The 16,198-nt window shown below is 48.1% G+C and overlaps 2 protein-coding genes across 2 annotated transcripts in view; both read right to left on the reverse strand.

The window, feature by feature from the left end:
• The window catches only part of LOC104135316 (disintegrin and metalloproteinase domain-containing protein 2-like), a 27,328-nt gene extending 27,115 nt beyond the window's left edge, over positions 1 to 213 (reverse strand). Inside the window, exon 1 of the mRNA XM_035888690.1 lies at positions 188 to 213. Within this exon, the coding sequence (XP_035744583.1) occupies positions 188 to 213 (26 nt within the window). The remainder of the gene's footprint in view (positions 1 to 187) is intronic.
• The window catches only part of ADAM9 (ADAM metallopeptidase domain 9), a 24,562-nt gene continuing 8,442 nt past the window's right edge, over positions 79 to 16,198 (reverse strand). Inside the window, exons 5-22 of the mRNA XM_035888691.1 lie at positions 15,527 to 15,603; positions 14,588 to 14,777; positions 13,661 to 13,726; positions 13,143 to 13,214; positions 12,283 to 12,452; positions 10,962 to 11,043; positions 10,053 to 10,186; positions 9,677 to 9,848; positions 9,463 to 9,555; positions 9,036 to 9,231; positions 8,409 to 8,514; positions 7,491 to 7,674; positions 6,751 to 6,831; positions 5,775 to 5,880; positions 3,953 to 4,091; positions 3,361 to 3,463; positions 2,661 to 2,789; positions 79 to 2,084 (exon numbers count right to left, since the gene is read on the reverse strand). Coding sequence (XP_035744584.1) covers positions 1,926 to 2,084; positions 2,661 to 2,789; positions 3,361 to 3,463; positions 3,953 to 4,091; positions 5,775 to 5,880; positions 6,751 to 6,831; positions 7,491 to 7,674; positions 8,409 to 8,514; positions 9,036 to 9,231; positions 9,463 to 9,555; positions 9,677 to 9,848; positions 10,053 to 10,186; positions 10,962 to 11,043; positions 12,283 to 12,452; positions 13,143 to 13,214; positions 13,661 to 13,726; positions 14,588 to 14,777; positions 15,527 to 15,603 — 2,259 coding nt within the window. The 3' untranslated portion in view covers positions 79 to 1,925. The remainder of the gene's footprint in view (positions 2,085 to 2,660; positions 2,790 to 3,360; positions 3,464 to 3,952; positions 4,092 to 5,774; positions 5,881 to 6,750; positions 6,832 to 7,490; positions 7,675 to 8,408; positions 8,515 to 9,035; positions 9,232 to 9,462; positions 9,556 to 9,676; positions 9,849 to 10,052; positions 10,187 to 10,961; positions 11,044 to 12,282; positions 12,453 to 13,142; positions 13,215 to 13,660; positions 13,727 to 14,587; positions 14,778 to 15,526; positions 15,604 to 16,198) is intronic.

Here is a 16,198-nt window from a genome sequence, read left to right on the forward strand (position 1 = left end):
GGGGAGGGAGCGGCCCGGTGGGAGGGCCCGGGGGTGCGGGGCGGCCCCGCTCCCCCCCCGGACAGTCGGGGTCAGGGATAAGCGCGCACTTTAAAAAAGAAAGTCAGTAGTCATCTTCAATATCGAACACGCGTAAAATCCGAGCTATTTCCTCCCCATAGGATCGCTTCCGAAACCAGCCCCGTACACTGCCCCGCGCCCCACCCGGCCCATAGCGCTACCGTGCACGCTGGAAGTATAAAAACTCTATCTATTAAAAGGCACCGTTTTCAGCATAGTTTTAGTTCACACATACAGCCTCAAACACAACCAAGAACGTCTCTCTCGGATGACTCCATCCCCGGATTCCCCCCTCTCGTCCCCACCCTCGGCCCAGGGGCGCCCCGAGCTGCCCGGCCGGGCTGCCCCAGCACCCACCTCCTCAGCTGCAGGGCTCAGCCTTGCCGACAGCCCAAACGGAGTAGAACACAACAAAAATTAGGAAGTGATTATCTTGGAACAAGCAGAAGACCCCCACAAATACGCCCGGTGATATCCTAGGTGACGCTTTACGTATTTTAATAATGTTCTAGATCTTAGTCTAAGTTTATGGGAAATCACAGGAGTTCAAGTATTTATTACTGCAAATGCAAACACTATATATATATTTATATATGCATATACAGAGGAAAAGGGGGGTTTTTGGCAATATTATGGGGGATTTTACAGCTCGAGTTTGCACTCGGTGCTAGCACAAAGTGAAAAGCCAAGCGCTCCCTTCAGTACTTACTTCGCTTTTGGTGAGTTTGTGCAGCAGGTTCCTGTTTGTGACCGCCAGCACCCATGTTCCTACCCGTGGCACAGCGGCTCCAGGCCTCCCAGACCTCCTCTCTCGGCCAGCGCACCAAATGCTCAACGCTCCTGCTCAGGAGGGGTTGCAAAGCCTCGTTCAGGCAGCGGTGCGGAAGCGGGCGGCACCCCCATCGGAGGGAAGTTCGCCTGCGAGCGCCCTGACACGGCACAGGGCGGAGGGTTGGGTGCAAACGCCGCGTTTGCCAACAGGCTCCCGTTTAAAGTGCTCGGAGCAGCTCAGGCCGTCTGGGCCGAAAGACGTTTCTTGCTTCCCGGTGTTCTGTGGGGACTGCTACTCAGTCTTTGGGCCCAAATTAAAACCTAAGAGCAGCCCGTTGCTTAAAAACAAAATTTGGCCCTGGCTTTCCGTACCTTTCATTGCTTAATCAGGGTATTAGTGGAAATTAGTAGAGGATTCTCGTTTAGCAACTCACAATTACTAATTTAAAACCATTAAACTTAGTGCTCGTATAGCACAGCTTAGTGTCAGTCAGCATGGAAGTAAGAATTTAAGTGCATTATTACACACCAATGAACATATATACATGCATAAACATGTTTACGATATATTTATCTTCCTCTCGAAGAAGTACACCGATACCTTATTCCACTTGTGCCATCAATGTGTAAATAGGTAACGTTTCCCAGTCCATGCAAAACAATTTTAACTTAACTGGCCGGATTTCCTTGTTTTGAAGGCAGTATGGGGTACTTGAATTCTCCACTGGACGTTTAAGAAAGACGACAACAAACCAGACCATTTCGTTATTAGGGCTCCTCGCAGGAATGGGGGAACCAAAAGCGACTCCCAAGCGCTGCGCTTTAGAGATTATTTAGCTGCAGGCCACTCCGCTTCCAGCCGGGCAGCCCGGCTGCCGTTTACAAAGCCACGATACTCAGGCAGATCGAAGGACGGCTCAGATGGTTTCAGCCCCTGTAGCTTTGGTAGAGGTATTTAGTTTCAAGTTTTACATTCCTCGTTTCGATATCTCGTTTGCCTTATCCCAGGCCGCAGAAGGAAGGCTTCCCGGGACCCCCACGGGCCACTCGGCGCAAGAAGGGTAACTGCAATTTCGGCTGTCTCAGTGAACAGGTCAGCTCACGCGAAGGCCCCAGAGAAGCCAAAAGCTATTTGGGAGGCAACGGTGCCGGTCGAGAAGGAAAGTACTGTCCCTGAGGTAAACATTTTTGCTGTGGCGGAGGAGGTCCCCGAGGTGCGCCGCTGAAGACTCGTTTCCAGCGCGCCATGGTCGGGCTCTGCTTTCCACTGCCTGAAATCCTCAGGGAACCCCACTTGGTCACATGCCATCTTCCCCAAAGGGGTTTAAAAACCCCCATGCGTTTCCCATCAACACAAGCTCTTTTAAGCCCCCCCCCGACACCTTGTGCTTTCTGGATGCGCGTGGCTTATGGCACAGGCATTACATCTCAGAAATGCAATTTAAAAGTAAAATGAAAAATGAAGGAAAACTTTCTCTTCAAAGTTAATGAGAAATGATCCGGTACCTGGCAGTAACATTCCTGAATCACTGAAACGACAGACTTTGGAGTAATTTCTTTTTAAACTGCATATTGTGAGAAGCATTTTATTCACCAGTATGCAGGGCTGATCTGGCCCCAGAAAAGCATTCCGAAAGCTGTTAATCAAAACGTAGCCGTGACAGTGTGCAAAATGAATGCTATGGGCAACAGCACTTCAGTTCCACCGTACGAAACTGTCAATAAACGGCCAGTCCTGCTTGCACACGATACGTGACGGGATACCCTAACGCTTACAGAGACGAAGGCAATGACAATCTGCCAACAGTTATTTGCAGGAACTCGACCAACCTTGTCGGCAGCTTCGGTGCCTGCGGTGCCTGGTATTGCGGAGACGGGTAGTAAGCCTGGTGGTAAGCCTGCTGAGGGTGCTGGTTAACTGGGTAAGATGGGACAGGGAAGGTATTTGGCTCCAATTCCTACAAAGAAAACACGGCGAGAACGTTCACAAATCTGCACTCAGGGAATTCAAATATTTGTTTCATTAGCTAAGAACCTGGAAATGTCAGAGGCGCTCTTTCCTTCTGAGGAACTCAGTAGAAAGAAGCAAGAGCAGTCTGGAAAGTACTGCGCTTTGTTAAAAACAGAACGGCTGATCACGATGAGCGTTTGATTTGTCCTGCAAGCACGCTCTGGTCAATGATTGCATTGAGAGAGAATGCGTCTGCAACGGAGTGGGGCTTCCCCAGGTGGGGCAGGGGGTTCCGCTGTGAGGGAAAGGGGGTGGCAAAGCCGGTAAACTGCTTGCCAAGCCAAGCACAGCCTGTAAAAAAGCTTAAACAACAGGGAAACCGAGGAGTTCCCCACACACCCTGTAGGAAATAATTATTCTCTTTGCCTCTTAGCAAAGAGAAAACTCGGTTTGCAGAAATGAAAAAAAAATAAAGTAACTTTAAAGGTTTTATTAGGGCAAAAATGCTATAAACTGCCTTTACCCGCTACTTCAGGGAAACACAGGGCAAACAGCAACGGGGAGTGGATCGTGCCTACCATGGGTACGCCTCTTGGAGGGTAAGGCATGCCGTGCGAAAAGCCTCTCTGGGGGTAGTCTCTGGGTTCGGCTTCTGTCCTAGGAGGTGGCGACTGCAGTGACCTGAAATCCAACGGATAGGGACTGTGTGAGCACACAACCTTGACCGTGACAGAACGACTACGCAGGCTGTGAGTCCAAGCACTCTGAACCCGCCAGAGGGAGTTATCGCATCTCAGCACGTACCAAGCGCCAGGAAGAGAGGGTTTGCCACAAACCTAACAAACATAACCCTTTTTCTGTTTAGGACCACGACAGCTTTGTTTTGCCACTTTATACCGAAGATGGGACCCAAAACCGCAACACCCTCACCAACGCACAACAACAAACGTAATGGTAAAAAGAAAGTCTTCTGCTCCCTCAGTTTAAGATGGATTTATCTTTTCCATCATTGCCCTGGGCAAGCTACAGGTACCATTTGATGCAGGGGCCTTTGCCAACCATCTTGGGACTTGAACACACCTCCGTACTTTGGCATCAGCTTGCGTAAACAAATGTCTATGGGCTGCTTCAAATGGGCAGAGGTGGAGTTAAAAAGGAGCGTGTACGTACGAATGGCAGCGTGACATCAACCTTCTGCAGCATCGCTTCAGCCTGTCTCTTTTTGCAAACGCCAGCGCAGCAGCTATCAGGAGTGGGAGCACCAGGAAGAAAAACACCAGCAGCCCGTTCCTCAGTGAGGTGTCTTTGTCTGATGGGGACAAAACGATGGAGAAGGAAAGAGAGCATTACACGGCGTTACCACCACTTGGCTCATTTGAGCAGTGAATATTTGGTAGGGTTGGTTCTACAACTATTTTCCATTTTTCATAGCAGAAAAAACTAAAGTGTCCAGTCAGACTGCACAATATATGCCCAAATATGATCTTTTCTGATGATCTTTGCGAGGGATCGTCTGGTCAAAGATGAGAGAACTGTATGTGCCACGATACTCTGGCTATAACAACATATTGAATACTAGGTCAATACCTAATTCTTCTTCCACTACGTTGCTGTGAAGCTCAACTGAAAGAGAGGAAAGAAGAGCTCCTGCCCTTTGGTCTGATCCTAAATCTTCCTCTCCTCCTACCACTGTTTGCTGTAGGCAAGGAACCCAGGTTCTTAACAATCTCTACATTTCTATATGCAGCAAATTTCTCCACTGCAGGCTGTACAAAAGCAGCCTCTTTTTTTGCCTGATGATTTGAGGCATCTGTCCATGCTTCAGCGTGATTCTCCAGTCTGTTATCACTTACCCCAAGTCAATAGTGTCCAGCTTCCCCCCAAACCCACATCGTCTTGTGAAAAACAGCCTTCAGGATCATTCCTGCAGCTCATACAATGGGCTGCATCAATCCCATCCTCACATACTCCACACGGGCACTGCACAAGTTTTCTCCAAATTATAGCTTGGCTTTGGCTTCCTATTTTGTCTTCAAACTGTCAGTGAGAAAGGCAAGCCTCACAGCCTCGCTCCGTTTGCTTTCACACGTGCATGAGTTGTGCTCCCCTGCCCCAGGCACCATTCTCCTGCTCCTCACACGCAAACACAGATACATCTGTCTTCCAAGGACACAGACACATCATCTTGCCACGTCAAACACTGGCCTTATACCTTCCCTGGGGAAAAAAAACCACATAAAAACCCCACAAAAATTCCCTCCCCAACCCATCTTTTCCCTCCACCAAAAAAAAAAAAAGCGAACCGGAAATCTGCAAACAACGTAGTGCCACAAACCTCTGTGTCTCCCCGTCTCTTTATCGTGTACCTCTCTTCTATACCGCAAGTTGTTTGGGGCAGGGACTACATTTGTATTTACTACCAAACGAAGCGTGCTGTCTGCACTCAAATGATAAACATTATTAAAATGGTGACCTGCCGACGTGCCTTGCCCTCGCCCCCCTCAGCCAGATGTTAGTCCTGACTGCACTGCAGATGCACATGCAGCTCCCTGCAGCTCCCAGAACAGGGCAGCTGCTCATCTCTGCCACTGCTGCTAGAGCAGCAGGTCCTTATGGAGATGCTGATTCACATCCATGGATTTGAACCCAGGTCCTCAGCCAAATTGCATGTTTTGTTTGGGTCTAAGAATGGAAGGGGTTTCAGTTCCCAGCTTGGATACAAAGAACTCCAAGAGGATCTTGGTCCAAGGTGGCAGAAATCACCTGAAGGCAATTAAACCAGCCCAGCTTCTTCACAGATCCCCACAGTCCCAAAAGAGAGAAGCACAACACCTTGAGCCCACAACCTTAACTGGAACCGTCTGCAAATGACACCTGGTGAGGAGCCAACCACCACCAGAAGTTAGCTGCTCCGCAGGCACGCCGCACTCTGCCCAGCACCACCCCGAGCGAGACGGGCCCGCGGCTCCAGAGCTGCCCTGCTGCTGCTTGCCATTGTACGGAGGTCCGCTGTCCAGGCTTCCCCCGTAGCCCTTCGTGTCGCAGTAAGGAGGGGCCCAGCCCGCTTCACAGTGACAGTTCCCGTTGTTGTTGCACACCTGTATTCAAACAACACAAACGCCACGATGAGGTCTATCTAGGAACTGACGTTCCCGAACGTTTAAAAGCAGCGTGCAGTAGCGTGGCCGTCTGTCCTGTCCCCTCCCTATCCCTCAGCCTGGAGAACTGTAACCGGTAACTCCCACGTCAGCTCCAAACAGCCCTTGGCCAGGCCTCTCAAGATTTCACAGGACCGAGCAAGCACGGCGGTGTTCAGGACGAGCTTCCAAAGATGGGCTGTCCCAATGGCGTAAGGAGCATGACCTTTTTGTGAGATGCAAAGTTTCAAATTGCATTAGGAATATTGGAATTGGGAATTCTTCTTGCCTGGCAAAAATATATTATCTTAAGAGCTTTTGTCAGAAGATTTTTTTGCTACTGTTATAGGCTGTCTTGCCCAGAGACATTTTATAGCGGGCTTCACAGTTAAACAAAACAGAAAAATTAAGTTACTCTCCATCATTTTAAGACTTGCTCCAATTTTTGCTGACTTTTCTCATTAACAGCACCAAAAAGCAGCTTTTTATAGCAAAACCCATCCTCAAGAACCCCACAGGTTTTTTTTAATCACTGCATCTAGCATTGTGATTACTTTATTCCACATTAGTTACACCTTTAAACAGAGAAGGGCAAAAGACTTCTTAAGTGCAAAAGAGACTGGTACATAGACACTGCTGACTAGGTACCGGTACAGCGTACCCGGCTCAAACCTTTGGTAAAGAAAGTCTGTGTATTTGCAGTCATTGGGCTAAAAATCCAGTGTTCTCATAACAAAGAGGTCAGAGGACCCTATAGAAATGCTGCCTGTTGTATCAAAACGTACAGACTTAGCGTGCATTGCAAGTGGGCGATCAGCAGGACCCACTCACCCCGTGTCCGTGACACTGCCTCTCCACGTCGCAGTCGTAGTTCAGAACGGAGGCACTCACGCACTGGAAGTGCCTGCAGATCTGGGGGAGTTGAGATGCACACGAATGAAGCACGATAGCCCTTCCCAGACCTACCCCTTCCCTCCCCTCCCGCGTTCCCCCTGCCCTCTCCCCAGCCGCTCTGTGCTCACCGACCACAAAGCAGGTCTCGGACGTGATAAACCCCAAATAAACCCCAGCTCTACAGAAACTCGCCTCTCCTACAAAAGGCTTCTCAGTAGGGGGTCTGAGCTGTCACTGGAAGCCTTTTGTCTCTACTCTGAACGTAAAGGAACAGCAATTCTATTGTACACAGTAAGGATACGTGGAATGGACATTCCTCTGCTGGGGCTACGCCTCTGGGCTTTTTAGCTTACTTGGATTTTAATTGGAAGTTGTCCTAAAGGCATTTGTGTGCACCTAGCTCTTCCTGTTCATTGCCAGAGCAAAGGTTCTGGCTCTCAACAAACTTAATTGCTTTGGCTTCATCTATAAATGAAAGGCTCATTACATTTTTTATGCACATGCACTGCAGTACTAGGCAGCGCGGGGAACCAGTGGATTCGCCCAGTTTTGCATTAGCTACAGGCATCAAAAAAATAACGGCCAGAAATATTCACGAAGCAATGCAGCTGAACATTTTATCCATAGGAAACCCCCGAATTATTACTTTAAGAAATCACATTTTAATCGTTAATTACCTTTCCAGTATCGCATTTGGTGCCTTCATTCACCATTCCTGGGTCTGGGACATCGGAGCCCAGCTGGAAATCTACACCCCAGCACGTGGTGCCTCTAATGGGAGTTTGGATAATAGCAGGCTTAATTCCAAAAACAGGCATAGTTTTCACATTTTCACACTGCAGCTTCCCACACATGGCATTCCTACAACATCAACACATGAACACTGTAGTGACACTTGGATTTATTCCGAGAAAGAGCCTATCACACATTTGATATGGTCTTTCCTTCCTAATGGAAGACGCTACGTGAAAATAAAGTTGAGGCAGCTCGCCAAACAAAACTGAGCCGGGCCCCGTCTCAGTGCTGCAGAGTATGGATTTATCCCTGTCAGCTGTCGGGGTCTTTACAGTAAAGAAAACATTTGCTACTCATTTTCTGTATGTGAACACCTTAGGATAAGATCAGTGATGGGAGATGAGGAACACATCCTCCTTCCCACAGCCCCACGTCTGAACGCACGACGCACAGCCCCCCTGAGGCCACAGGACACCGCACACCTGGGAAACGGCGGCGCGAGCCCGAAAGCTTCAAAGCCAGCTATGGAAGAACTGCCTTAACATTCAAACTCATCTCAGCTGTTACGTGCAAGAGCTAAGGCCAGACAACCTAACACAAAAGTCAACAAAACTTACAACGTCCAAGTGTGGGGGCTGTAAGTGCTAGTAACAGCTTCAGAAATGAGGACAAACCACACCTTTTCTAGGCTACCTCACTGGTTTCAGAACAATGCGTACATGTCAATAAAGTCAGATTACGGGATAACGTGTCTCTCCCCAGTGCACCTGCTAAAACCCCCCAAAATAACGCCACAGCACCCGAATAAGGATGCTCAATGATGCATTTAGGAACTTCCTGATGCACTGGGCTCCACTCACCAGCTGGAACATTTCTTGTAGTCATGGCCATGGAAACCACAGTTGCCAAATCTGTCACCCTTGGAATTCACTTCAGCAAAACAAATGTTGGGGGCTGCTTTGGCTTCTGCAAACAACAGCCCACCCCCAGACAGAGGAGCCAAGTTAAACAGGGACAGACACATCTCATACCATCACGCCTCCGGTGCCCAGAGCAATTACCCTGCTACACCTCGCGTTTTCCAAGCAGCACAGAGAGCTTCAGAACTCGATCAAAAGCAGTAAAGTGCAAATGTCAACACTACAAGGTTCTAAGTGTACAAAGAGAGCGAAAAACAGTCCCTTAACATCGAGCCAGTTTACCATTTGCTATTTCTTCGTGGCTTCTTTACAGCCCCATACACTGGAAACCCCACAGTAATAGAAGTGATCGGTGCAAGAAAATTACTGCTTAAACACAAGCACAGCATTAAATGTAACACAGGAGGAACGCGTGAAGGCTAAGCCATGAACACCACTATTTCAAATCCTTTGCCAAAGCCAGCTGGTCTTTGTTACCAGAAAACAAGTACATATATTTTAAATAAACTCAGTGTATTCTTTTCACTACGTCTCCTAGAAAAATTGCAACGCTGTGCTCTTCCTTACTTGAGCCAAAGATATCCTGACACTGTGCATCGTAGTACTGGCAAACGCCATTGTAACAGTAGGCTTCCTCGTTGTGGCACGGGTGGCCGTTCTGAACGGTGAAGTCCGGCTGGCAGAACTGGGACGTGCTGTTGCAGTACTCTGGGAGGTCACACTCGTTGCTACTCGCCCGACACTCGGTTCCTCCAGGAAGAAACTAAAGAGAGAGAGGAGGGGGAGACTGCATCAGATAATAGAAACCTTACAGCAGAGACGAACACTGCACCCGACCCACGATATACCCCCAAAAAAGGGCACTGATCTGGAGCCCTGGGTGGGCGCTGCGTACATGCACGGCGATTCCCTCTCAAATGCACTGGCTAGGATAATGCTCTCCTCCTCTCAACCACTGAAGAACACTTCCAGATACTACGTTTGAGTCTCTTACCCGGCAGTCTTTACAGCAGTCACCATAAGCACATTGAGCACCAGGTCGGAGTCTGCAAGTACCTGGTTCACAGCAAGGATCGCTTTCACATTCCTGAAAATAGAAGTGCTGTGAATGTCAAGAAACCGCACCCTGCGCCACGCACAGTGCCCTCCCCAGCGAGGGGCACGCGAGGCTGCCCTGGCAGCACCTGTAAAACACACCAGCTACCGACCTTTGGTGAACCACAGTCACACTCCTCCCCGGCATCTACCAGCTTGTTCCCACAGTACGGGACGCTGTAGGTTTCATCGGGCTTGGGAACATTGAGCAGGCAGCTTCCACCTTTGTTGAGAGTCAGCTTCTCAAAGTCTTCTGCACTGCAGCTGCTGAAGTTCCTCGATCCCCTGCAAGAGAGATCATGAGCTTCTCTGAGTCAACCCACAGCATTCCCTCGGTTTGCAGGACAAGGGTAACATTTGCTTTCCCCATAAGCTGCAAGCATGACTTTGCAAGAGCACTTTGAAGATGAAAGCAACCTGTAAAAACTAAGTGCCTGGGTGGGGACTTTTGACCCTTGGGAAACGCCTTCCCTTTTGTCAGTTACTTACGATGCTCCAGAGCTCATAATGCAACTGCTCGCTCCGCAGTGGCAGACCCGCTCATCATCGTGGTTCATCCCCAGGTTATGTCCCAGCTCGTGCGCCATAATTGATGCAAACATCTGTATACTGATTCTTCCAAACTGCACAAGAGCAAAACAGCCAAAAATCAGTAGACAGCTTACACCGAAACAGTCATTGTTTACTGATGTGCAAAAAGACACTTCTGTCATTCTGCCTCTACATCAACGGGATTCTCAGACCAACAGTGCCTGCTGTGCAACCACGTGCACGCCATTTGCTTAGTAATAAGAGCCCGGAGATAAACGTGTTTGGGACACTACCGAACAACCTCTACTTTCCAGTGCAGCTGCAACATTAACTCAAAAGCTGGAGTTCTTCACACCAGCCCAAATCTCCTGAAATATGCAAACTCCAATTCCAATACTTGTCACTAGTCCAAGAAAACAAGATTGCTGGGATTGCCAGTTACCCGAAATCAGCAATCCAGTTCATTAACACTCTGCAGTTTCACATGAAGAGGGCACTCAACCAGCGCTGCTCCAGGAGTTCACGACTGTGGAGGTCAAGCAGACACCACAGGACAGACCTGAGAACACCCATAGCTATCGCATACTTCTAAGGCAGGGGTGCTTCAAATGTCAGCAGAGAAATCCTGTGCCTTTTTTGTGAGTGCTGCACACTGAGGAGAGGGAAGGCTGAGCAGGAGATGCAGAAGACTACAGAAAAGCTGCGATCCAGATATCGCAGAAGCGCCAGAAATGGTTGGGGACCACATAAAAGCCCCCATTAAGCCACTTCAGCTTTGTTATTAAAGATTGTGCACTTCCAGGAAGAATTCTGGAATGCAAAACTCTTATCCTGATCACATTCAGAGTATCGCTAAAGACATCTCACCACATTAATGCCTCCCGCGTGGCTCTTGGAGCACACTGTTCCAACATAGGCCATTCCAGCCGTGCCACCAAACCCCTTCTTCCTGCAGTCACGGGGAGAGAAAGGAAAGGCAATGACCCCAGCTGTACAGACACGCGGTACCGCCGACGGTCCAGCTCATCCACACAGCCACGCGATACATCACTCTGCTCGTGGGGCACAAAATGCCGTTCCCAGCTTTCCGGCACTAACAGAAGAGCACTGCTAGGAGCGCTACGATTGACTGGGGTTGTGAATGCACCCCTTCAGCTTTGTCTTGCTGTTCACGGTTCTTTTATTCTTTTAAACTAAGACAAGAGTTTGCAGAGAAAGTTATCCTCTTCCACATCTTCCCTCTAAATATAAGGAGCTAAATGGTCCACCCTTATAATCACTTGGTTTAATTGGCTGTTAGCTGTCCTTCCACTATTGCCAAACCCCACCGATTTCCTTCCTTTTCATTACTCTCACGTTTTGTTTCTACCCAGTTCTTAAAGCTTAAGTGCAACAGCACAACGCACTACATTTTACTTCATATAAAAGAATTTTAAAGATGAGTATTTTTTCAGCCATTTCACCCTCATCACCTGAACGCTGCTGTTCCGCCTCGGAGGAGAAGAGGCTCCCAGCTCCTGCTTTGCACAGGGGCAGGCTGGGCTGTCGCCCCGTGCGAAGCGTGCTCTCCCCTCTGCCCTTTCTTGTACTTTGGGCAGTGACTTCCTAAGGACTGCGTTATCTGCGGGAGCGGGAAGTGCACAGGGGCAGGCGTCCTGGAAGCGGGGCAGAGACGACAGCTCAGGAAGCTCTGTGCTGGTTTAAGGCAGTAGGGACGTACAGATTAATGTCACGTGCCAAAGCTCAAAGCCATGTAGCCAGCTTCTGGATATCAACTGCAGAAAAGACTTTCGCTCAATTCAAATGCAACACTCTGCGCCAAGTTTATGCACATTTTCAGGCGGACAAAGCCCTGGATCACAAGTCTAACCAGTGTACAACCTGACAAAGGATTATCTGCATGGAAGCTGAATACAACAGAACATGTAACACTGCAGGACATGCTGGACAGGGAAGAAAATGTTATTGAGCAATATACCTGCCAGAGAAGACACTGAACTAAAGGATCACAGAAACCTTCTTAAAAATGCTTAAGTTGACTTGGATGTTTTCACAAGGACATAAACACAGCAGACTGCACTGGGTTCTCTGCTGAAATACAACAGCTACTTCTGCTATTAGAGCACAGCTGAGCGGACAGGAATAGAATAAGCTTCTTACGAGTGAAAGGGAGGGAACTGCAACTCACAGAACAAACTGGGCACTGTCGTGTCTCCGGCGCAAAACAAGATTCTTCTCTCGCCACTGTACAAAATTTGCCAGCACATCACCAGCACCTCCGTCCGTGCTGATTATGTTTTCATACTTCCAAATCTCTAGACCAACCAGCACAATGCGGATGTTCAACATGATGTACATCTGGGGAGGAAAAGAAAAGGATAAATGCTTCCGAAGACCTTCAGATAAGAACACAAGGTCTTATTGCAAGGGTCTGCTTTTTCTGTTTGGGTGTTCTGTTTTTTAAATTGAGTGCACAATCCGGATCACCAGAATGCATTTTCCCTGTGATTCAGACCTTCATTAGCTACAGGATCACTGGGAAAATCCAAAAACAGAAATAAAAAGGAGACTCAATCCTGCCAAAAAGCATCGTCTGAAACAGTCAAGTTGAAAGACACGCTTTTTCTTGACAAAAACTTCAGAATTGCAATAATTGCAACAGTCTGTCCTGTCTCTCACTGCATGTAGTGCAGGTTGGAAGAGTTCCCTAGATCAGTTCTCAGGTGTGATGCTTGCAGATGAATTCAGAGCTTTCACAGCAATGCATTCACCAAAGCCCGCTGTCAGTAAACACTGCCATCGCTTTGCAGCCCCTGCTCCTCCAGCACTCCTTCAGCACAACGCGCAGGCATGACTCTCAGCTCTGTCAGTCATCAACATGATGGCCGAGGGAACAGGTTTAGCTCCTGGCTTGATAAAACCCTTTATTTCATTCTCACCAAAGCGGTAGCAGAACGTGCTCCAAGGTGGAGGCTTACACAAGGGAACAGAGCTGCAGGGCTGCTGCACCCAGCATCTCCCACTTAGCCCAGCACAGCTTGAACTTACGCTGTCAAGGAAGTTTGCCAGTTGCACCATGTGCTCTCTTACTTCTGTTTCACTCTTCCCAAAATCTTCAAACTGCAAGACAAAGAAACTCAGTCATGAAGAGATAAAGACAAGAGTTAGATAAAGAAACAAACCACTTGAAGACTAGTAACACGAAAAACATTTTTGCCTGGCTCCAAATCTCCTGTCAAGACGACGCTCATCAAGACAGCAGCCGCTTCGTTGCTATTGCTCAACAGCTCGACATTCAAGAGAAAACAGCAAGGGCAGTTTTGGCCACACATTTTCCTTACATTATTAGATCCCTTGCTGGCAGAAACTCTCTGTGTCTGACAGTTTACTCTCTTCCTGAAGAGAATTGCACGGAACGCGTTTATTCAGTTTGAGGTTAGAATATCTGCCTAATCTTGGCTAAAGCGTCAGCGTCTTTCAACGATCCATTCGGGGGTAACAAAGACCGAGGGCTTTTCAAGCCATCTCCTGGGGAGAAGGAAGGGAAAGCAACACACAGCCCCCACCTTTTCTTTATCCACAACTATGAACAGCTCCACGTATCTTGTCTGATGTAGGACTGCTCTCTTTCTCTGCGGAAAACAGTTTTAGACAATTTCAATTTTATTAATTCCATGGTAAACAAAAAAAAAAAAAAAAAAAAAAAAAAAATTAATTCAATGTTAAAAAAAAAAAAAAAAAAAAAAAAAAAATCACGACATTGTCATATTTCACTTCATGCAAGTAGTGGTTGGAGAGGCACACCCAAAGCACACTGCGCCAAGACAAAAACAAGCCAGAACCAAGAAGTGTAATCCAACGCAATGACAATTTCTCTCTAAGTGTTTTACACTCAGATTTATCTGCACAAAGATTTCCTGTGTTTCCAAAGCAAGGGACTGTTTTACTTTTCCCACAGGTTTCTTTGGACAGACAGCATGAGCTTTTATAGAGGAGCAGAGAGATACCAACACCAAACGCCAACAGCCTTGAACTGAAACACAATGTTTTTCATACTGCTGCTTTTACTGTGATCTTGCTCCTGCACAGCCCGCCTTTAAATGACACGGGGGACCTTCACACCAAATTGTTACTCTGATGGTTAGGAGAATGGAATAAACACCACAATATTCTCCTGGCTTCTGACGCAGTACTTTGTTAATGAGCCTCTCCAATGAGGGCAGTGTTCCTGCCCTTAAAAGCCCCAAAAAGCTCTGCCCATGAATAATCTCACTAGCCACCGGAATCTCACCGCTGGGTGCAGAACCAGAAGCAAATGGCAGTGGCTTTGTTGAAGCAAGCGAGCTCTTCAGCAGCACAGAAAGCCCTCTGAATCACAAACCTTTAGGCATGTGTTAAACCCCAGGGAATCGGATAAGCTGCTTCCATATTCTTAGCTGAACACTCACAAAACACTTTGTAGGGGACTGTGGAGAAAACAGCAGAGTACTTACTCGCAGGAGCTGAGTCATGCTGGGATGGTGATTTTCCTCTGCGTGTTCCCTTTCATGGCCTTCAGTGGTTACCCCACACGTGGTGGGCTCGCTCTTTACGTTATCCAACCGATACAAGATGTGTTTGGAGCCAGAAGAGGAATCCATGGGCTCAATTCCATAGGTGATGTTCCCTAGTGTCACCAAACCCCTAAAATGTGGTGGCGTGTGAGAAATTCTTGCATTAAGCGCAGAGGATAGTTACCCAGATTTTTACAGTAAAACAAAGGCACAATTATTCTTTGATAACTAAAGGCATGCCTAGCTCTCAGTCCTTGCAAAACAGCGTGCTTCATTTAGAGCCTGAAAGCAGCCCTCCACTGGATAGGATCCTCACAAATACAGCAAATTAAACATTTCTGTAAGAGTCTGCAATGCCTAAGAAATTAAGTCACAGCCCTTAAGCAGAAATGCTTTGCTTCAATCACTAGTGCCACTTTGGTGTCTGACATGGCTCTGCAAAAAAATCAAAGTCCCAAAAGATATGGAAATTAGCCCAAAGCAGAAAAAACTTCCAATCGAATTTGATGTGCACAAGCTTTAGGGCCAATCTTGTCAACATTTGCAGCCTAGTGTTCGACTTTCCATTTCTGCACTACGCACAGTTCTTTGCAGTGACCAAATTAGATAATAAGCCAAAATTGATGTCAAAGAATGACTTACTGTACTCTGATAACAAATTGCAACTTTTAAAATGGTATTTCAGACGTCTATTAACTACACGAATAAAAGATACCACAGAAAACTGCACAACAGGCACACACTACCGCAGCTCGGCCCCGGTCGATGACGCTCCGCCTGGCTGAACAGTAGTTAAAACCGGAGCAAGAATTTTGTTCCAGGTTCATCGAGCTGTGAGACTCACGTGACAACAGGGACACAACAGATGAGCTGTGCTACCTGAGCCCTGAGCAAGTGCTGACAGCAACCACAGAATCCGGGGTCCCCTCCACGTATCCCTGGTAATGGCAGTGATCCTGCACGGGAAAGCAAGGGCGCATTACACACACATTCCACTCCTATCATTGTCCCCCAGGGCTCAGTCCTAGGGCCAGTCTTGTTTAATATCTTTATCAATGACCTGGATGAGGGGATTGAGTGTGCCCTCAGTAAATTTGCAGATGACACCAAACTGGGCGGCAGTGTTGATCTGCTGGAGGGGAGGAGGGCTCTGCAGAGAGACCTGGCCAGGCTGGATTGATGGGCCAAGGCCAACTGTATGAGGTTCAACAAGGCCAAGTGCCGGGTCCTGCACTTTGGTCACAACAACCCCATGCAGCGCTACAGGCTCGGGGAAGAGTGGCTGGAAAGCTGCCTGGTGGAAAAGGACCTGGGGGTACTGGTTGACAGCCGGCTGAATATGAGCCAGCAGGGTGCCCAGGTGGCCAAGAAGGCCAATGGCATCCTGGCTTGTATCAGAAATAGTGTGGCCAGCAGGAGTAGGGAAGTGATCATGCCCCTGTACTTGGTGCTGGTGAGGCCGCACCTCAATTCAGTTTTGGGCCCCTCACTACAAGAAAGATGTTGCGTTGCTGGAACAGGTCCAGAGGAGAGCAACCAAGCTGGTGAGGG

This window comes from Egretta garzetta, unplaced genomic scaffold, assembly GCF_000687185.1.
Source record: "Egretta garzetta isolate BGI_Z169 unplaced genomic scaffold, ASM68718v1 scaffold481, whole genome shotgun sequence".
NCBI lineage: Eukaryota > Metazoa > Chordata > Aves > Pelecaniformes > Ardeidae > Egretta > Egretta garzetta.